Below are 22,682 nucleotides of genomic sequence, written 5' to 3'. Positions count from 1 at the left end.
GGTAGCGCCTCCATGCTCTGGAGGCAGACACAGCAAACCTTCTTGCCACAGCTCGCATTGATGTGCCATCCTGGATGAGCTGCACTACCTGAGCCACTTGTGTCAGTTGTAGACTCCGTCTCATTCTACCACTAGAGTGAAAGCCCCGCCAGCATTCAAAAGTGACCAAAACATCAGCCAGGAAGCATAGGAACTGAGAAGTGGTCTGTGGTCACCACCTGCAGAACCACTACTTTATTGGGGGTGTCTTGCTAATTGCCTATAATTTCCACCTTTTGTCTATTCCATTTGCACAACAGCATGTGAAATTTATTGTCAATCAGTGTTGCTTCCTAAGTGGACAGTTTGATTTCACAGAAGTGTGATTGACTTGGAGTTACATTGTGTTGTTTAAGTGTTCCTTTTCTTTTTTTGAGCAGTGTATATATATATAAAAAATAAAAATATAATTACAAAAGGAGTTACTGCAGTTACTATAGTTCAGGTATCACATCCCTTTTCATGGGCAATGTCAACTCCCAGCGGTAGGATAAACCAAACGGGTGTGGAAACATGCTTACCGTGTTAACTGATGCATGACATGGTTTTACACGATTTACATTATGGAGACTCCTGAGGACAGGCAGCATGGCTGCTCAGTGCTTACATTAAACAGGTATTAGAACTAGGCCATGCGTACAGTTTCTAATTCAAGTTTGGCCTACACACTTCCGGCAAGGCTGAGAAATCCCACTAGAGAAGTAGAACTGGTTTCAAAATCCCCCAGCGATATTTTTTTATTTTTTTTTGCATTTAGAATTAGAATGCATCTGGATTAAATGAGATGGTGAGAGCCTTTCCTTTGAGCCTCTCTCTTTCTCCTGGTCCTATAGAGTGAGGCAGGGATTTGAAGTTAAGCTTTCTTTACGTTTCCCTTCCTCTGCGATCCGCTCTCGGCAGTAGCAGCCCGCCGCGAGCAGAGTGTTTACCCAGAGGATTTGGAGAAAAGAAACCCCTCGTCCCACCTCTGAGGCCCTCCAAGCTAAGCACCGTTAATCCTCTCCTCGTCACCTTGACATGTTTTCACTGCACTCCAATTTAATGCTAATCCTTTCCCTTTGAGAGTGCAGAGGCATTAAATAGCAGCAATCAAACAATTTCAGAACATACCGGTGTACTGGATATTATGGGCGCATCCAGGTAGCAAGGGAAAAGATACATTCACACAGTGCACTGCTGTGCTTCCACATCTCTTTGATCATCACTACAGAAGTCACTAAATCACATAGTATAGATAACATTTTAATGTAATTCACATCTGTTCACTGGGACTCATGAATAAAGCAATAAGGTTTCTTTCTCAGGTTTGCATATTTATTGGACAACAGCAGCATAACATGCTGCATGTTGCATGAAGCTTTAAAAGTGAGTTTTTATCATAAGAGTTCCCCCTCCTATCAGGGGCAGCTGGGGAAAAAAAGGTTTGAGCTTCTGTGCGGCATCCAACAAGCACACTCTAGAAATAAACCAAATTCAGAGAAAAAAAATACCGTTGTAGAAAATGTTATGATCCATGTGGAATGAAATGAAATTCCAGGAATCTTGGAAGTCGTTTTAATTACGTACAAAATTGCTGCTGCATTAAGAAGCTTAAAAAGGCAGCTAAAATTACAGTCTACGATGACAGTTTTTCTTCGCTGGGGTTAAAACACTTTAAACAGGGAATAATATTTATGAGTAATCCTGCAGTATCAACCTTCAAAGCCTGTAAAGGACTCTACTAACAAATGAGTAAAGGGAGAAGACAGACAATTAAGCCCAATTATATTTTAATTCCTTCTGCATCAGCCTACGATTGTGTCGCTTTTAGACAAGATGCAACAAGCCCTGGAAGTGGAGACCAACAAGGCTCCATTAAGTCTACCAAACCTTTGTGTTGGCAACATCTCTGCACATCCTGCTCTTACACACCATACAGTGTGTCTTAACCCTTTACACTCGTGGGAATTGGCCTATGGATAGGGCTACATTTCATTGTTTCTTACAGAAGAAATATGAAAAGCATAACCATGATAGCAATTGAAAGTTTGGGAAAATTATTAGACCAAAGTTGAGAACACAACAGTTCACCTGACAAGACTGAATCCAAACATTACACTGTTGATTTTACATTTACTGTACTTCTCGCCACATTTTGTTGATGATAAAATCTGAAAACACTCTGGACACATTCAGTAACATAAGATTATTCCTGGAAAATGTAGGGTCGGTGCAACATAAGAAAAAAACATTGCAAGGGTTTGAGTGAGACTTCTAACTGGTGTCTTAAAGTGGCACAAACCTATCCAGTGTGCACAGTACCTAAGCAATTTCAATGCACTTTTATGACTCAAAGAAGAGTCTTCCACTTTAAGGTACTTTTTGAGCTCTACTAGCTGGTCAGGAACTAGAGCAAGCACACTAATAGTTTAATTTGGAACACAACCCTGCATCCCTGCCAGCACACAATGACTGCCGTTGTTAATGCAATCCAAAAACGGTTCATTATAAAATCGCAATCTGGGTCAGGTGGGCATGACTCGAAAGCTTGTTCTATTGCAAACATGACTAGCTAAGTTATAAAATATGATTTTACAGTGTTGGCTTTCACAAGACTATTCAGAGAAACAGATTGTAATGGGGATATGAGTCATGATTGCATTCAGGTGTGTGTGTGCCCTGGTGAAATGTGAATCAAATCAAACTGTACAAACAATACTATACAAACTATACATACACAAAAGTATGTGGACACCACTTCAAAATAAGTGGATTCAGCTATTTCAGCCACACCCATTGCTGACGGGTGTATAAAAAAATTGAGCACACTGCAATGCAATCTCCATAGAAAAACATTGGCAGTAAAATGGCCTTACTGAAGAGCTCAGTGACTTTCAACGTGGCACCGTCATAGGTCATCATAGGATGCCACCTTTCCAACAAGTCAGTTCGTCAAATATCTGTCCTGATAGAGCTGCCTAGGTCAACTGTAAGTGCTGTTATTGTGAAGTGGAAATGTCTAGGAGCAACAACGGCTCAGCCGCGAAGTGGTAAGCCACACAAGCTCACAGAACGGGACCGCAGAGTGCTGAAGCGCGTAAAAATCATCTGTTCTCGGTTGCAACACTCACTACCGCTACTTTCTCTGGAAGCAACATAAGCACAACAACTGCTTGTCAGGAGCTTCATGAAATGGGTTTCCACGGCCGAGCAGCCACACACAAGCCTAAGATCACCATGCACAATGCAAAGCTTCAGTTGGAGTGGTGTAAATCTTGCCGCAGTTGGACTCTGGAGCAATGGAAATGCATTCTCTGGAGTGATGAATCACGCATTACCATCTGGCAGTCCGATGTACAAATCTGGGTTTGGAGGATGCCAGGAGAACGGTACCCGCCCGAATGCATATTGCCAACTGTAAAGTTTGGTGGAGGAGGAATAATGGTCTTTTCATGGATCGGGCTAGGCCCCTTAGCTCCAGTGAAGGGAAATCTTAATGCTACAGCATACAATGACATTCTAAACAATTCTGTGCTTCCAACTTTGTGGCAACAGTTTGGGAAGGCCATTTCCTGTTTCAGCATGACATTGCCCCCGTGCATAAAGCGAGGTCCATACAGAAATGGTTTATCGAGACTGGTGTGGAAGAACTTGACTGGCCTGAACAAAGCCTTGACCTCAACCCCATCAAACACCTTTTGGAATGAATTGGAATGCCGACTGCGAGCCAGGCCTAATCGCCCAACATCAGTGCCCGACATCACTAATGCTCTCGTGGCTGAATGTAAGCAAGTCCTCGCAGCAATGTTCCAACATCTAATGGAAAGCCTTCCCAGAAGAGTGTTATAGCAGCAAAGGGGGGGCCAACTCCATATCAATGCCTATGATTTTGGAATAAGATGTCCGACGAACAGGTGTCCATATACTTTTGGTCATGCAGTGTATATATAGCACATTTCATATATGGATGCAACGCAATGCTCTTCACAGGAGAAAACAAACAAAAACAATGAAAAACTAAATGAGTTACCACACAACAAAGAGGATAAAAAAATTAAAGAATAACAAAAACTGAAAGACCCCGAAGGTACCTTAAAAAGATCGGTTAAAGATTTCCACAGTTTCAGCCCCCCTCAAGTTCTCTGGCAGGCTATTCCAAAGGCTGGGGGTATAGTATTTAAAGGCTGCCTCTCCATGCCTCTTGGTCCTAGGCTTTGGGATAGTTAAAAAGGCCAGTGCCAGAGGACCTGAGGGACCTACTGTGTACATAACTAAAAAGCATGTCTGACAATGGTGTGCACAATCGTGGATTGTGAAGTGCACATTTGGACTCATGGGTGTTTGGCTTGCTTGTTTTACATCAAAGCGGCATTTATTCTAACCCTCAATATATCATCTTTCAAAATGCTTCCTCGAGTCCTCTTAAACTTACAGCAATTCCGAGGAAAATAACCAAAAATGGGCAAAAGTTTCCCAATTACTGGGAGGAATGTGGGCAACTACTTATCGCGTGCTGTGTTTATGTTCAGAGCGGTACGTATTGTGATTTTGGAGTTACGGTACAGCGGGAAAATTAAATGCCAACAGTTGCTGTAGTTACTATTTTTTATTGGGCAAAGGACGCTAAATTAATAATCACCCTACTTGTGGCCTAAGTCCAGCTTCTGTGACAACATTCACAATGTTCCTGGCACTGTCTGTTGTGACAAGGATTGTTATGTTGGGCCTTACGTAGAAGCCTTCACAGGTCCAAAAAATATGACCAGTTTCGTATAGACCTCGTCGGATCCAGCCCAGGTCCGATTCAAGTGAGGGAAGCAGTAGAAAATTCAAACTGTAAGCTACCTACTTTATTAACCAGAGTTGATAAAGTACAAGGGAGAAAGAGTGCTGCTTTGGGAGATCATGGCGGAAGTGGATGTCGAGAGTGAAACAAGAAGAGTGTCGAGTGGAGTTGGAGAAGAGGAATGGAGAACAGTAGTATCAAAGAATAGAATTCAAATTATAAAGTGTTGAAAACTGAAAGGGATGATAAGCAGATGTTCCTTGTTGGGATGGGATTTTTTTGATAAGGATGTGTATCTGGGAGATCCGTTTGGGGTCTCACTGCCTACTACTCAGGCCCAGAAGCTAGGATATGCATATTATTAGTAGATTTGGATAGAAAACACCCAGAAGTTTCTAAAACTGTTTGAATGATGTCTGTGAGTATAACAGAACTTATTTAGCAGGCGAAACCCCGAGGACAAACCATCCAGGAAAAAATGTTTGAGGTCACTCTTTTCAATGGGTTTCTATGTGGATCTAGATTTTTAAGGCACTTGCTTGCAGTTCCTATCGCTTCCACTGGATGTCAACAGTCTTTAAAAATTGGTTGATGTTTTTCCTTTGGGAAATGAAGTAGGGCTGTTCAGAACGAGGGTCGAATCTAGTGTATTGTTGTGGTTGGGGCGCACGACCTAAAAGCTCGCTCCACTTTGTTTTTAATCCGCTATTGAACGCTGTTTATCCTGTCTTAAATTTGATAGATTATTTACGTTAAAAAATAGCTAAAGTTGTATTAGGAAAGTTGTTTGAAATGTTTGGACAAGATTACAGGAAACTTATTAGATATCTTTTAGTCATATTGCGCGAGTTGGAACCAGTGTTTTTCTGGATCAAACGCGCCAAATAAAATGGACATTTTGGAGATAACGACGGAATTAATCGAACAAAAGGACCATTTGTGATGTTTATGGGACATATTGGAGTGCCAACAGAAGAAGCACTTCAAAAGGTAAGGCATGAATTATATCGTTATTTCTGAGTTTTGTGTCGCGCCTGGCGGGATGAAATATGATTGTCTGTGTTTGTTTGATGGGGTGCTGTTCTCAGAAAATCGCATGGTTTGCTTTCGCCGTAAAGCCCTTTTGAAATCTGACACCGTGGCTGGATTAACAAGAAGTTAAGCTTTATTTTGACATATTGCATGTGTATTTTCAAGAATGTTAAATATTTACAATTCTGTAGTTTGAATATGGCGCCCTGCACTTTCCCTGGATGTTGGTTAGGTGGGACGGTAGCGTCCCATCTAGCCTAGAGAGGTTAAGGCCCATCACCTGACACATCTAAAGTGTACACACACACAACTGTAAAGGATTTGGTCACGTTTCAAATGTGTGCAGACGGAAGGAGCATATGGAAGATCAGAGCGAAGAAAGGCCATGTTGGAATTGTGGGGGGGAATCATGTCCCAGAGTTTGTGGAGTATCCTGTCCGAGGTTGAGGTGGCTAAAGTTAGGGCGGTCCATCTGATCTCCTATACGGAGGCGATCAAAATAATTGATTTTGGATGCACCACAGTCCATGGTGAAGGTTTGTCAACTAAGAGAACCAGACATGCTGTATGTAAAGAAAGTGGATTTTGTGGCGTTCATTGCAACTGTGATAAACTGCACGGCTCAAGTAGCAATGAAGCCAAAGAAATTGGACATCATTGTGGCTGCGGTAGGAAAGTATCTGATGCTTCAGGAATTCACAGTGGAAGAGCTGCAAGGGTTATTGGTGACGGAAGATGTGCCACCGTCCCAGGCTCCTGAGCCTGTGTAGGAGTCAGACATGGACTATTGCTTTTAACAGTAGAAGAGCATGTTGAGTGACTTTCTGGTGGTCAGTATGAGTTAGGCATGGGTGACATATCGTATAGTTGGGTATTTCGAAATACCGTTATGATTTTCAATACCGCGGTGCTACACCACTGCTTATAACCATAACTAGAAATCTAAGATGTCTCAAATAAACTATATCCAGCTGAGCATTTGGTTTGCTAACTAGCTATGTGGCTAGATGTCAAGATCAAGCTTCTTGGTTCCAGCAGAGATCAAGATCCATGTTGCCCAAATTGTTTTGAGCGTCAAAATAAAATGTGCCGCGTGTGCACTTCCGGTAATACTGTATACCCCGGTATGGTACAGAAACGGTATGACAATCTGGATACCGCTCAACGCTAGTAGAAGCGCACGCAACGCGAGCGTTACAAAATACATTTCAAAATGTATGTTATTCAATTATTGCACCTACACTGCCAAGGGCTAAAATAGAACTCCTTTCTATTTGTGATGCAGATCGCGCTGCAAGTCCTGCCTCTCCTCAGTGGTTTATAGAATCACATACCCACGTGCCATCTCCTCATTGGTTATACGTACGTGGGTGATTGAAAGACTAACTGTGTTGCCGGTCGGTGTAGTAATACTATGAAAGTTTAGATGCCAATCACCATATAAGTTCAAAGATGAAAAAGCCTGGAAGGAGGAGAGATGACTAGAAACGACTCGGTTGACTGTTTTGTGTGTGGATTAATTGTCGGAGTAGAGGACCTTGTGTATTTCAGGTAAAATAACAACTCAATGTTTATATCCCAGGACAAATTAGCTAGCAAGTGCAAGCTAACTAGCTAAATTGCCATAAATGTTTAATGCTTTCGACTTGTTCCCAAATTAATGTAATTGGTTCAGTTTGTTTTGATATTTTAACCTGCATGTCGTGATCGCCTTTGGTGTAGGGGGACAAAATAAATGTATGCACGATGGCGCACGCACACAGCTGGTTTGGGTTCCGTGTTACTAGCTAGCTTGTCATAGCTAGATTATTTGTAATCAATATGATATCTGTAGTACTGGTCTTGACTGCATCAAATCGAGAGAAGCTAGTTAGCTAAGCTAGCTAATATAGCTAGGTAGGCTAGTTGAGGCTGCATGAGCTTTCTCCGTGTCCTACAGTTAAATAACAACTCCATTCAGATTATTAAGTAGCAGCCACCTGTTGGCTGTTAGTCGTTGTAGCCTATCCTTCCCATTTAACTTTTAAATCCATGATTTTAATTCTAAATCTCCTAACTTTTTTGCCACACACAAGGAGGCTCTATGACAACAAGCTACACGTTCCATTCTGCATAGGCTATTGTTGAGCAGTGGCGACATACTGTTAACATTTTATCCACAACTGCCTTGTCTGTCGGTTGTAATCTACTGTGAAGCCAAAATGTTCCCAAACTGGAGATTTAAGTGATAATCATCCAATTCTGGTTTATCGATTCCACCACTCGCTGTCGTACAGAACTAGTGACCGACTGCGCCTCACAAAAAAATATAGATTGTTTGAAATGAGCCAGTTAAGATTTTAATCATAAACGTGCGCATAAACTCTAGCTAGTTGTTAACGGAATAGCCTACAATGTTTTTTTTCAGCTAAAATTTACTCAGGAGGCAATGGCATACAACGCAGCGTAGGCATCTCCTATAGGCCTAGTGTTTTTATTAGGGATGTTAAATGGTTAACTGACTTGCCTAGTAAAAAAACAAAAAAAACAAAAAAAACTTTATTTAAGTTCAATAATAGGCTATATATTTTGACTAACACAATAGGCTTGCCATTGTTGTATGTTTCTATTAAGCTCTTAATGAAAAATGTCCGGTCCGTGTATGTATGCAGCGAGAGCTTTCACCCTCTCCAAAATCTGTCCAAACCAAGCCCAATGTGTTTCTATATCGCCTGCCTTCCAGCCTTGGGACGACTACCATTGTTAGGGACGAGAAATAAACTTCTCGTCATTATATACAGATCTCTGATAGTATTTTCTGTTGGCCACGTAATTTTACAGTTTTCTTTTAATGTTATAGCATTTGTTAACTGGTTAATGAGGGTCAGTTAGTCAGCAGCAATTTTTTAAATAGTTTTTGTAAATATATTTATGTATTAATTCGGATTCACAGTACGGACCGAAACGAGGTTCCCATACCGAATGGTTTGGTATGAATAAGTGTACCGTTACACCCCTAAGCCGTCAGTCAAAACCCATACAGCACTGTGAAGGCAGAGCCTGACGCCACGTATAGCATTTTACTGTTCAGCCACTACGTCCCAATTTAGGTGATTATGAGTGCCCCAATCTGATCTGCCATGTTCAACCCGTACAAGGGCATGAATGGAAAGGGCTGAAACTCGATTTCCGAGTGGAAAAGTAATAGCTAAGTGTGAAAGCCAAATTTATTTGCAGAAAAAACAAGAGGAGAAAGCACAATAGCATATCACCCTGCTCCTGGTAATTGTATGATAGAAGCCAGATTTTTTAATTACAGTGTGCTGTATAACAGCTCATGATATTCTTATCTACACGAGACACCAGTCTAGACTGGAGCAGAATGAACACAGCTTTGCGGCCTAATGCGATGATGATAAAGTTGGACATTTCAGGGCGGATAGAGATAGCAATGAGCCAGTGGATTCCAGGAAAGGGAAGTCCAGTGCAATGCTATGTCAGAATGTTGCTTAAATCCACTGCCAATTTACACAGGGCAGGCCGAACAAGCAAAGCTTAGCCCTACTATTCTGGGGAGAGGAAGCTGTGTGTTTATATGTAGTCTGTGTGAATATGTTTCTCTGTTGTGAGGGAGAAAGAGAGAGAGAGACTGCTCGATCTGTGATTCACTGTGTCTAGCTATCAGGTAAAAAGCACTGCTTTACAGTTGTCTCTCCAGTACATTGGGCCAAAACGCCATGTTTCCTGCGACAGTACCATGTACTGTGCCAAAAAGTGAGATCAGATTAATATCCACACAATCCGATTTAGTGCCTCTGCAACATTGACACAATTAGCTGGTTTAGTCTTTCTGGAAGCAGGGGGTGGTGGTTGGCATGGGGTCAGGACTGTTCCAACTGTTGGCAAATTACCTGGATTACCGAGGCACAGTCGAATGCAGCTGCTCAACACAACCCCTCTGGACTGGAGGCAAGAGAAGGAGTAACATCCAGTGTACCCAACTCAAAAACAATGTCATGTGTTGGGACACACACACACAAGCTGCAATTACTTTAACTGGCAAAGCTCTGCCAGTGCCATGAGTAAAATATCAGACAAATATATCATGATGGCTATTTATTACCAAAATGCCACACACCCAGACTCTTTATCTTCAGCCATAACATAGGCAAAGCTGAACGTAATACTTTTCAAAAGGCCATGATGAATTTTTAATGGATGCCTATGAAAACGTTCACAGTATTGTCAGAGTTTATTGACCAATTGATACTTGTCATTGTAGAGCTTGTAAAAGCAGAAGTCGCCCCAGTTCTAACATCTCCACAAATAAAATGAGAGGTCAGACCAACGAGAGGTCAAACCAACGATTGACGAGAGATCAAACCAACGAGGTCAAACCAGGGACAACGGCAGGGAATAATGCCATCCTTGTATGCACAGCAGAGTTAGTATCTAGTAAATCCAAATGTCGACCTAAGGAAATGTTTTCTTTCCCCACCTCTGAGGCGTTGCCCGTTGTGTAAAAATGATTCAAATTACATATGTCACCAGGGCTTGGAGGCTAAAGCAATGAGGTCTCATGGATTCAGTTGCCTGGATCGCGCTCCATCTAGATTAGGCTACATAGTCAACATTCGCTAGAGTGGTATAAAACAGCACAACATTGTTTCTCAGAGACCACCCATTGTATCTGATAAATGGTTACAGTAAAACACCCAGGCCGTTAGCATTAGGCCTACATTCCCTTCTAAAGCAGAGGAAATGGTCATGTCTAACATTCCCCATTTACTACACCCATTAAGGCTTGTCTACAGTGTTGCAGTTTCAGATGGAAAGTTCTGGTGAGCGAGCAGGCAGACTGTAGCCTGAGGTGTGTAGCAGCCTGGCAGGCTCCCTCTCTCTGGCCCATTGACTGTGGTGTAGCTCAGATGTTGTCTTTGATAGGAGACCCCTGGCACCCAGACAGTCACACATCTCTGCTGCCACTTGCCAAATTGCCCAGGGTATTGCTGAGTAGCTCACAGGCTCGTTCATTATAGAAAGACACCATTACTGTATTTCTGTTCAGAATGTTATGGTCAACCATCATTACATTGACGCCTCTGGGTCTGATGGGTTCATAAAAACATGGTATAAAATATAATAGCATAGGATGGGAGCAGAAGACCTTCAGTGCAGTGACTTGATTCATACTGAATCTAGGCTAACATTCGGTTTGCTGACAGAGCGAAAGATCATGATGTTACAGTAGTATGTTCTTATTTTCTGCTTGGGCATAATTCAATTAAACCTGAAGTCACTGTATAACAGAGCAGGAAAACTCCCCGTCTCCAAGCAAGCCAAGACACACATCTTTTCTCTTCATTGCCTGGACTCTTCCTCTCCTCTTCCTCCCACAACCAACCACTGTCCTACTTCATATTGTACAGGAGTCAGCTGTAAGCCACACTCAAGCCTATTATAAAATCATCGCAGCTCACGTCAGCCACTGCAAACAGTGTTGAGCGGAGCTGTGTGCTGCTGTAAGTAGGGTCTCATTAAGGCCTTGCAAAACAGTGAGGAGTGTGGGCAGGGGGAGAAGATGGCCAGCGGATATGGAAGGAAGGTCTCTCTCAAGGAGCAGTGAAGGGGCATTCCTCCTCTGACTGCATTCCTCCAGACCACAACAGCAGCTCGGACACAATGAATCGGCTCAATGTGGAGTTTTTACTGTGTCCTCTGACACTCCACCTATCCTGTTGACACAACACAGCCCCACGGCCAACAGGTTATTCCATAACAGAGCCTGAGCGGGAGAAAAGTCCCTGTGTGTGACTGTGTTGTCAACAAACAAATGTCAGGAGTGAGCAGAGTCACCCCTGGGACACAGCTGATTAGAGGCATGACGCTGTGCCAAGAGAGCTTTCCAATAGGCCGACACCTCCCTTTGGATATTCATTAAAGCCAAAGCGACAGCTTTGAGAGGGCAAAGCCTGTGAGACCAACATTGTAGAAACACTGTATAAAAACTGTCTGCCGTACTGATATGATTAATTTGTCCTGCTTGAATGTACATGTATACAATGGACCAGATGATTCTAAATGCAATGAATTATACTTCAGAAAACAGTCGTCGTACTGGATTGGATTAGCCTAATAAGCCTGACTATTCGACCACCCATATCCATCCACATTGTAACCCTAATCCTCCTCGTGGGCTGGCCAGGAGTCAGGGGAACAACGAGGTTAGATAAGGTTATTGCTAAGCCCCCATTAAATGTGTTAGCTTGTGTTTCACAAGCCCTGAGATGTGATAGGTGTATGAGGCTAATTCCCAGCTTTAGGCTAACGGCCAGAGGAGCTTGGGATGCCCTTTTAAAGTACTCAAATATGTCTCTGATAAGAGGAACCAGACTTTTTTTTATTACTCCATTGGAGTCTAAAATGATAAGGATACACATGCCTGACATAAAATGTACCGACTGACATGTGATCATTTGTCCACTGTTGACATAATAATAATTATATTTTTATCATATTAAATAATTATAATAATCCTATTATTATATTAAATAATTGTCTATGATAGTATTTAGTTATTGATGTATTGATGTGAATAGCAATGTGTACATTGATGTGTATACAAGGCTCATCTGTAAAAGAGACCTTGGTCTCAGCAGGACTCCCTGTCAAAAGAAAGGTTATACAAATATTTCCTGGGAGCTGTGGTAAAGTTCAGAGAGAGATCCTTGAAAAACTGGTTGAGTGTGGCAGGCTGCAGTCAGGTAGTCCCTCTCTCTCTTTCCCTTCCCTTCCCTTTCGCCTGCTGCAGTTGTTTAAAAATGTATGGGCTAAAACAGGATTCCCAGCCGCTGCATCCTCCAGCCGGGGAGGGAGGAAGGGCAGCCACCCTGGGGATCTAGCCTCTGTAGCCTGGCCCGCAGGAGCTAATTATGAAGCTGGGCCACCTGCTCCTCTGTGAAATGGAGCCCTGTGATGTTGGCTTTGAGGTGGGTGCTAATGATTACACACAGGAACAGTCATTAACCCTATCAGTCCCAAGACCCCACCAAAAATCGTCTTTTCATTTGTTCAGCCCTTATATTTAACCTCACAACGAAGTGTTTTACCATTTACTTTTCAGGACAACCAGAGCTACAAGTAGAACACAAAACTACTTGACAAACAGTTCATGAGTTTTATTGACAAATGTCAATAACAAAAAATGTCAGCCAAAGCAACAACAACAAAATAAATATGAATTTATATGAACGCTGGAAGTACAGAAATTGTTTGCATCACTAGTCGGTGACAACGGTGTGGAGTTTGGAGTTTGACAGGAACAATGTGAGAGTATAACAGTATTATAGACACTATGTCCTGGGATTTCCTATGATCTATGTATTAGAACGCCGTTATCTTCTAACAACTCTTGTCTAGCATGTGAGCATCATAGAACAAAACATGTTACGTGCTTGTTTGTAAGTCTCCGCTCTTCATTGATAACTATTCATAGTTTGTAGCTGAAACAATTCGGACTCAGACGTTTTTTGTAAAAAGACAAGGCCCCTTAGGGAATCCACCCTCATCTCACAAACACTGCTCTAGCTAAGCCCCCGTTAAATCACAGACTATTGTTTGGTCTGTAGCTCAAACACACAATGTTTAAAAAAGTCCAAAACGCACTAATTGGGTTAACCCTTCAGAGGAAGGGAGACTTTACCTCTGTGCTGTGATCTGAGGTTGTGTCTCTGAACTTATATATGTCTGCTACTCTCACCAGCCTAGTGGCTGATGCCTGGACACGGACTTGAGCCTCCCTGTTCCCCGCAGCAACATCTTCCAAGCAATACCCCAACCCCCTTTATAGTAGCTCAGCTCCAGCAAACACACTCTCAGATAAGATGACCATAGATTATAGGAAACCAAACGCTATGTTCAATAACATTGAACAATTGAGGCACAAGCATAACCTTAAAATGCCTGCATTGGGCTTATCTGGTCATTATTTATTCATGATAAAAACAGGACATGTCAACAGTTTAGGAAACCATTACAGTGTACTTTAGACTCTATATAAATGTAATGGGTAACGAACGGTACATTTGGGACCTCCTGGCTTTCACAACGCAACGGCACCCCGCCCCCCATTAGAGTAGCTCTCTGTGGTCTCTGTTCAGTCTCTGTGTAATTACACAGATTGAGCCCCAGTGTGTTCTCCAGCTTGTGTGCTAATAGCCAATTGACTGGAAAACCTCTGTAATGCAGAACACAAATCAATGTCTGAGTGGCTTACCACTGTACTGCACCACTGGGTGGGATGTGTCACTTTGATCCCGACAGAGACAGGGATTTCCCCCAGATAAACTTTACTGTAGCTACCACTCCCAGAAGCCACCATGAGAGGTCCTGCAGTGTTTGTGCTTTTCTTTGTTGCCACTTCTAGATGGTTTCTCCGGGTATTATTATTATTATTATTATTATTATTATTGAGTAGCCCCACCACACACACTTCAAACAGCAGGACCTAGACAAGATTAGCTGTCAGTTTTTACTTTGATACTGATACCAGGTTTAGTATTACGATACTCGATACCACCATGATTCTCAATTCCAAAACGATACCAAAGCAACAAAAAAAAGGCGTATTAGCCAAAGTCAGAGAATGGCACTTGACCCAGACAGATCTTTTGAGTTCCATATTATTACATTTATGTCCATTTTTCAGATGGCCATGTATAAATTAATGAATCTAATCATACTATAAATTTGACTTTGTTGATAAAATAATGGTAATCATTTATTTTTGCTTTGTTGGGGGGGGGGGGGGGGTTATTGGTACAGGTAGCAATCTCTTCTTTCATAAGTGTGCACTGTCTCTTTAAGACCTAATGACATCAAACACACACAGTGAGCACGGTTACATGCACACGATAATGCAATTGTGGATCGTCAGGTTAATATAATAGTTTGATTTAAAACGTTCACATGCTGTGCAAGAAGAGCGATTTCCCTAATAACCCTGTTTAAATGGACACATCTGAAATCAGGCTACTTGATGCAGAAAATCGACAATCACAATAAATGTTCTACCACAGCGACCATGTTATTTTTGGGTGCATATTTGATTTGGAGTTCGGACATAAAGTTTGCATGTGAAAACTACTTCTAAAACGCATACGTTCAGGTGTTCCGGACTCACTTCACTTGCGCTAAAGAGGGAGGCTGGCTCGGCTGGTGCTAGCACATACACAGATCGAATACACTGTTGGTACGCTGATGAAGGTGTTTACTTGTCCTAATAATAATATGAAACATTTCGCAGAAAAGCAAGTGTTTTAAATCGGCATATGTTACTTCAATTTTGACCTAACGCCGATTAAGATAAGCAGAGTAAGGTGTTCACGAGGGCTGTTGTCAAATTCCACGTGACTCACCGTGATCTCCTCTTATGCACTCTGGACATGGGTTGGAAGTGACTGTCAGGTCGCTAATGGCCTGGTACTCAGTTCTCCATTGTCTGGTATTGATGGACAGACCGGTTTGGGTTTTTACTTCACCTTCTATAACAGTATTTGAATGTTTGGTTTGTTAAATGTGATATGCTGTGTGTAACGTCCATTTTTATAGTTTACCTCGCTACTTGAGTCATCTTTCGCTGCTCTCTCTCCATGCTGCTTTCTACACAGACCTAGCTCCGCACCCTGTCACTCAAGGAGCGCATTTGTTGTTGCATGGTCAATGCAGCACATGCAACAATGTTGATGACAACAATGCCGTTTTCACTTTGCTTCTGTAAGAACCTGCTTCCTCTGGGTAGTCTCAGAGCCACTCCACTGCTGTCTTTCCAGGCAGCCCGGCCGCTGCATCTCCCAGCCGTGGAGGGAGGTAGGGCAGCCACCCTGGGGATCCAGCATCTGTAGCCTGATTTCTAAGATATTCTAAAAGGTGTGTATCATTCACTAAAGTTGCCAAATAACTCAAAATCTAGCTAGCCACTTCATATGCACACTCGCTCCGGAATGGGAAAAGTTAAATTATATTCTTCTTACTATAAAGTCATAATGTAAAATAATGGCATGGGACTTATCTTGTCTGCTAAATTAACTAGCCAAATAGCACACAGTAGACCAACTCATATTATGTTATACTGGAATACATTTTCTTCATATCATAATGTTTCTTTCTAGACCTGCCTAAAATAAATCATTGGTTTATTGGTTTATTGTGATGGTGTATATTAAATTGATTTAATAGACTTTTAAATGTAGATATTCCAAAAGGTGCGCATCAGTGGCTTGTATGCGTCGAGGCCTGGAGATGGTAAATGTGTTTGTCAATTACCATGAGACCGGCAGTCATTAGCATGACAATAACGAGCGGACAAATTGTCATGACCACCACAGCCCTATAGGGTAGTGAATTGATGTTAGCTTCAGCTGTAAGCTAGCAAGGAAAGTTAGCCTACAAAGCTGAAAGCTACCGGTATCTTCTTTCATTGTAAAGTGTTCTAGCCTCTAATGGACATTGTTTTGTGAACAGTAATTAACAGTTGCAACTTTTCCACATAACGTGTTCCATTATTCAAATGTGTGAGTGGGGGAGCTAACATGATGCAGCCCAGACTGAGTGAGTGCAGAGGTTCCTTAGTACAGGCTAGAGCTAGCATTGAGTAAGTGTAATTGAGTAAGTAAGCACGGTGCGTTCGCGCTATAAGGGGACATCGGCTGCGTTGATAGACTTGATGCTCTCTAATATCAGTAGACAACGCGAGTCACATTTGCCAGAAGTACCGAAAGTAACAACAATTATAGTACCAAACCGTTTTTTTATGTTCTAGTACCGAAAAAGTACAGAAGTTTCGGTACTGGGCAACAAGTCTGCTGAGTGTGCACGTCAAAAGCTATCAGACTTCTGAGGCTCTTTCACTTGAAAGCATTTGAGTGAGAAAAGAGTCAAGTGTTTGGGGAAATGTAGGACATGTTATGTAAAGTGCTCTATTAATATTGTCAAAGGATGTACACGGTGAACGTGCTTGCGTAGGAATTCTTACAAATATGACATTTCTTACCAACATCTATTACTAGGATAAAACAATATGCTTATTGCTCACCCAGTTCTGGAGACCTCTCCTTATTCTTGTAGAGAGGCAGCTATGCTGGTAGATGTTTCCAGGTGCTTACGAACGCAGTAGGAATTAGTGAGTAAGGCACTGTGGTTATACTGTTCCAGCTATCGGACGTGGGGTCATAACAGTCTAGCGTCTTGCAGCGCTGCGTCCCAAAGTAGCCCCCCACCACATACAGTTTGTTTCCAGAGGCCACAGCATGGCAGCTCATTCTTTTGGAAGTCATGTCCCCAACACGAGACCACTGGTTGGTCTCACAGTCAAAGCGGTAGGCAGAGGCGGCGGTGAACTCAGTGTCTCCACCCATGATGAAGATCTGACTGCCTAGAACAGCGGCGGCCGTGTATCTCCACGGCTGCGGACACTCTGCTGCGATGGCCCAACGGTTCCCTAGAGGGTCATAGCACTGCACCTTGGAGGCCTTGTCTCTGTGGATGGTGGTGCCGCCAAAGACAAACAGCTTCAGCTTGGCGCTGACCACGGCTGCATTGCTAACACCGTCTCTAAGCGGTGCCATCATGGTCCATTTGTTGGTAAGCGGGTCATACCGCTCTACCTGTTTGAGGGAGACTGAGGGGGAGGCAGGGAAGACGCCTGCTATGGCAGTGTGGCCGCCCACCACATACAGGCAGTTCTCCAGTTCAGCAGAGCCATGGCCGAAACGTGCTATCAACATGGGTGCTCCTTTAGACCACTCCTCGTGGACCGTGTCATAGATCCAAACATCCTTAGACACCCCGTTCTCAGAACCCCTCCCCCCAGTCACATACACCTTACAGCCGATGGCACAGGCACTGAACTCCTTCCTGGGGCTGGGCAGGTCTGACTTGGGGATGATCTCCTTGGCTTTGTGGTCCACCTGGTAGATCTTATCACACATGAAGGTCTGTCCTCCCAGGATGAGCAGCGTGTGGCCTGCCTTGCGGGGTCGTGCACAGGGGCTGGTGACCACCCCATCGTTCTGCAGAATTTTCTTCTTGCACTGCATGGCCTCCTCCACAATCTGCCGGCTCCTCTTGTCTGACATCACCAGCTCCTCGCAGGCCACCGCCTCGATCAAACACTCAGAGGGCAGCAGGGCCAGGCGGATGCCCCGCAGCAGCTCAGGGAGGTAGTCTCTGCGGCCATCCAGGTCGTATCGCACCCAGCGCATTACAGCGTTGAACACGATCTGCTCATCCTCGATCTCCAGCTCGTCACTGAGGATCAGGTCCAGCAGCTTGTCCTTGTTGAGGCCGTAGAAGTCCTCCGTGTCCCGCACCGCCTCAAAGTGCACCAGGCACATCCTCCAGGAGAGTTCATACAGCCGTTTGCACTGGTGTGCGTCGGACAGCAGCATCATGCCGAGGCAGTTGGACGAGTGGAGGTTCTTCTCCAGGAACTCTGCGGCAGCGTCTCGGATGTCGTGGAACTGCAGCATGTCTCCCGCCTCGAGTAACGACTCTGCGTTCTCCTCATTGATGATGACGCGGGATGAGTAGGCAAAGTCAAGCAGCAGCTCCAGCACCTCTGGATGCACACTGTCTCTGAAGTTCACCTCGTTGTCCAGGCTCTCCCTCAAGCCTCCGCTGAACATGGCCTCAAAGTAGCGGCTGCATGCAGCCAGTACGGCCCGATGGCAGGGGAATGAGCGTTCCCCCGCCCACAGTGTCACATCAGTGAACATGCATTGCTTTCGGAGGGTGTTGAGGTGGGTGAGCACACTGTCTGGATGCGAGGGCTTATGGAACAGAGAGATGTTCATGGAGCCCGTGCTGGTCCGGGACTTTCGGTTCTCGTGGACGCTGACTGACATGGTTTCAGAGATCTCCAGACCCAGGGAGTCGCTCGTCTCAATTTCTCCAACTAAAGAAAAAACAAAAACAGAAAAATAAATGAGATATGGAACTAACTGCTTGATGTTTTCCCCCAGATATATACTACCATTGAAAATGTTGTGGTCACTTTGAAATTTCCTTATTTTTTAAAGAAAAGCATTTTTTTTGTCCATTAAAATAACATCAAATTGATCAGAAATACAGTGTAGATACATTGTTAATGTTGTAAATAACTGTTGTAGCTGGAAACGGCAGATTTTTTTATGGAATATCTACATAGGCGTACAGAGGTCCATTATCAGCAACCATAACTCCTGTGTTCCAATGGCACGTTGTGTTAGCTAATCCAAGTTCATCATTTAAAAGGCTAATTGATCATTAGAAAACCCTTTTGCAATTACGTTAGAACAGCTGAAAACTGCTGTGCTCATTAAAGAAGCAATACAACTGGCCTTCTTTAGACTAGTTGAGTATCTGGAGCATCAGCATTTGTGGGTTCGATAAAATGGCTAGAAACAAATAACTTTCTTTTGGAACTTGTCAGTCTATTCTTGTTCTGAGAAATGAAGGCGATTCCATGCAAGAAATTGCCAAGAAACGCAAGATCTCGTACAACTCTGTGTACTACTTCCCTCACAGAACAGCACAAACTGGCCCTAACCAGAATAGAAAGAGGAGTGGGAGGCCCCGGTGCACAACTGAGCAAGAGGACAAGTACATCAGTGTCAAGTTTGAGAAACAGACGCCTCAAGTCCTCAACTGGCAGCTTCATTAAATAGTACCCGCAAAACACCAGTCTCAAGGTCAACAGTGAAGAGGCGACTCCGGGATGCTGGCCTTCTAGGCAGAGTTCCTCTGTCCAGTGTCGGTGTTTTTCTGCCCATCTTAATATTTTCTGTTTTTTTCTTTGCAACTGTGCCAGCATCCCGGAGTCGCCTCTTCACTGTTGATGTTGAGACTGGTATTTTGAGGGTATTATTTAATGAAGCTGCCAGTTGAGGACTTGTGAGGTGCCTGTTTCTCAAACTAGACACTAATGTACTTGTCCTCTTGCGTAGTTGTGTACCGTTTCCAACTACAATAGTCATTTACAACATTAACGATGTCTACACTGTATTTCTGATCAATTTGATGTTATTTTAAAAAGGACATTTTTTTTTATTCGAAAACAAGGACATTTCTAAGTGACCGCAAACTTTTGAATGGTATTGTATATATTTATTTCATAGCCAAAGTGGATGTCAATAGGGAATTATTGTTAATCAAAAGAAACAACTTTCAGCAGCCTTTTTACATCCGTTCATTCCTTCACAATTAAAAATGGGGACTTAAAATAACAAGCTGATAAAAAGCCTAAATTATAACTTGATACAGAATAATTTATATAAGTGAACCAAATGGGAAAACCCATTCTACAACTCCAATTATTTAGTAGGGCTGGGAATGGCCAGGGACTTCACGATACTATCACGATACTTAGCTGCCTATACGATAAGTATTGCGATGCTCACGATTCTATATTTATTGGGATTTGATAATGCAATTTTATTGCGATTTGATGACCCAAATATATTGCTCACTATATGTCTGCTGCAGAGACAAGAGAGAGCATGAGAAAGTTTGTTTGATCAGTCATGGAAATAGGTACTGTTGGCTCACCATTTAAAAAGATTGAGAACAAGCTAAAGCTACCTACCACCAAAAATATACTTTTTTACAAAAAAGTTGATATATATCATCCCAAACATAATTTTGCGATATTTAACTAATCGATCCCGCCCCCCCCCCATCACTTGTTTAGCAACATGCTCTAATCTAGAGTTCATGCTGCTTTTTGAAGGCAGTTCTTATAATCAGAATTGTATTACAACACCGCTCTTAGTCTATTTGTAGCAAACATATCCTAAAGAGCAGATAGGGCTCATTAATCAAACACGTCAACTAATAATATGCAAGTAGGCACTTGCAAAACCCGTTCTAAATCCATCCAATTACTGTGTTTTCAAATCTTATAAAATCAAAGTCAACACTATTTATCTCATTTCAATGAACAGTGCTTAGTAGGATCAACTTCAAGATGAGATGTATTGCTGATGTCTGCAAAATTATGCCTCAGGTCAGCAGTCTCAGCATTTTTTGATAAACAGAGCTGATATACTGCAGAAAAGGCTGGCCGGGGCCCACATAGTGATGCTGGCAGAAACTAGTGTTGCACGGTATACTGGTACCACGGTAATATCACGGTACCAAAACGTCATGATACCAACATTTTAGAATACAGGTAGTACAGTTTCATATCATACTACCGACTTCCGCCCTACCGATCTAAAGAACCTGCTGGCTATGTTAAGTCAGTTTTGTTTATAAATTCTGTTGAATTGAAGCAACAGTCACTAGTCTCTGGTATACTCATGTCCAATGTTCACTTTCATGCGCATATCACGTGTGGCAGCCAACTGCATCCTCTACCAGCCCTCACTCACCTGCTTCTCTCAGTCTGCTCTTCACGCATGTCTATTCCTGTCAGTTAAAAAAAAAAAAAAACATTTAACAGTGAAGGCGAGCAGGGATGCAGACCAAGACCCAGATGAGTTCTGTTAGATTTGTACATTTGTTACATTGCTCGCTTTGCACGCTGCTCCAATGTTGATACATTGTATAATTTCAATAATTTCATTGACTGTTATAACCAAGAGCACAGACCAGTCTGAGTAGACTTTGTAAATTCACTGTCATGTAGCCTCAGTGTCAGAGAGAGAAAATGCAGCACTGCGTCGCGACAGGCATGCTTGCAGCGTCACAGCAAAGAAAACGTCGTCTCTAGACTAAATTTTTTAAAAAAAATGGAAAAAAGACCCATATTACCAGAGGTGCTTTTTTTTGTTGCGCATTTTATATCATTTCACAAACCATGGGTGTTTCTCAAAATGCATACTACTGTCCTCCGAGCACTCAAATTGAAGCACAGGAAGGCCAGAGTATGAGTCCAAATCAAAGTATGCAAAACGGAGCACGGCGGGCACTTCCACTGCGTACTACGTTTGTACATATTTTGAAGCATGCATCGATGCATTTTCAACGGAAAGTATGCAAAGAAATATGACGCATCCATGTAAAAAAGGATGCACATTTTCAAGAAATCAATGGCAGACATTATTTGAGCTGAAGCAAGAGAAAATAAACTCCAACTTCAGACTAAAATGTTGCCTATTCACATCTCATGTTGCCTGTCTACAATATTTGATCTTGATGCATTCATCAATTTTTTAAAATTTTACCTTTATTTAACCAGGTAGGCCAGTTGAGAACAAGTTCTCATTTACAACTGCGACCTGGCTAAGATAAAGCACAGCGACACAAACAACAGAGTTACACATGGAATAAACAAACATAGTCAATAATACAATAGAAAAAGGGTGGCATGCCCATTGTAAGTCAATAGAGCTAACTACTACTGTTAGCTAGCTAGATAGCCACAAAGAATTGTTAGCTAGCTACCCATGAAGAATTTACATCTACTCTACCTTGCATTACATTAGTTTTAGGTCATTTTTGCCTGTTTATCGAGCTAGATTACAATGATTCACATATCTAGCTGATAATTATGAAGTAAAATGTTTGCTTTGTGTATATTTTGTTTCATCTCTATTGTTGCTATTGTCCTGGCTGGAGATGTAGCGTAAGGTCATACAGTAGGGGGAGTGCGAGTGCTTCTCAAATGTAATGTTTTATGCATTGTCCACACTCAAGAGAACGTCCTCAGAGAATGCACTTGGAGCATGAGAGTGGGGATCACGGTATTACAGTGCATTCGGAAAGAAGAAGAATTCAGACCCCTTTACTTTTCCCACTTTGTTACGTTACAGCCTTACTCTAAAATGGATTTTAAAAATCCTCAATCTACACACAATACGCCATAATGACAAAGCGAAAACAGGTTTAG

At 42.6% G+C, this 22,682-nt stretch overlaps 1 protein-coding gene across 3 annotated transcripts in view; it reads right to left on the bottom strand.

The window, feature by feature from the left end:
• LOC129862631 (kelch-like protein 25) overlaps positions 1-22,682 on the bottom strand; it is a 49,507-nt gene that overhangs the window by 7,581 nt on the left and 19,244 nt on the right. For 2 of the 3 annotated variants that reach the window (XM_055934474.1, XM_055934475.1), the window contains one exon: positions 16,908-18,767. In XM_055934474.1, the coding sequence (XP_055790449.1) occupies positions 16,948-18,767 (1,820 nt within the window). In that variant the 3' untranslated portion in view covers positions 16,908-16,947. Of the gene's footprint in view, positions 1-16,907; positions 18,768-21,222; positions 21,276-22,682 lie in introns of those variants that run through there. The other variant, XM_055934476.1, reaches the window with a different exon arrangement.

The sequence above is a fragment of the Salvelinus fontinalis genome, chromosome 9 (genome assembly GCF_029448725.1).
Source record: "Salvelinus fontinalis isolate EN_2023a chromosome 9, ASM2944872v1, whole genome shotgun sequence".
NCBI lineage: Eukaryota > Metazoa > Chordata > Actinopteri > Salmoniformes > Salmonidae > Salvelinus > Salvelinus fontinalis.
This window is presented reverse-complemented; position numbering and strand designations above follow the sequence as displayed.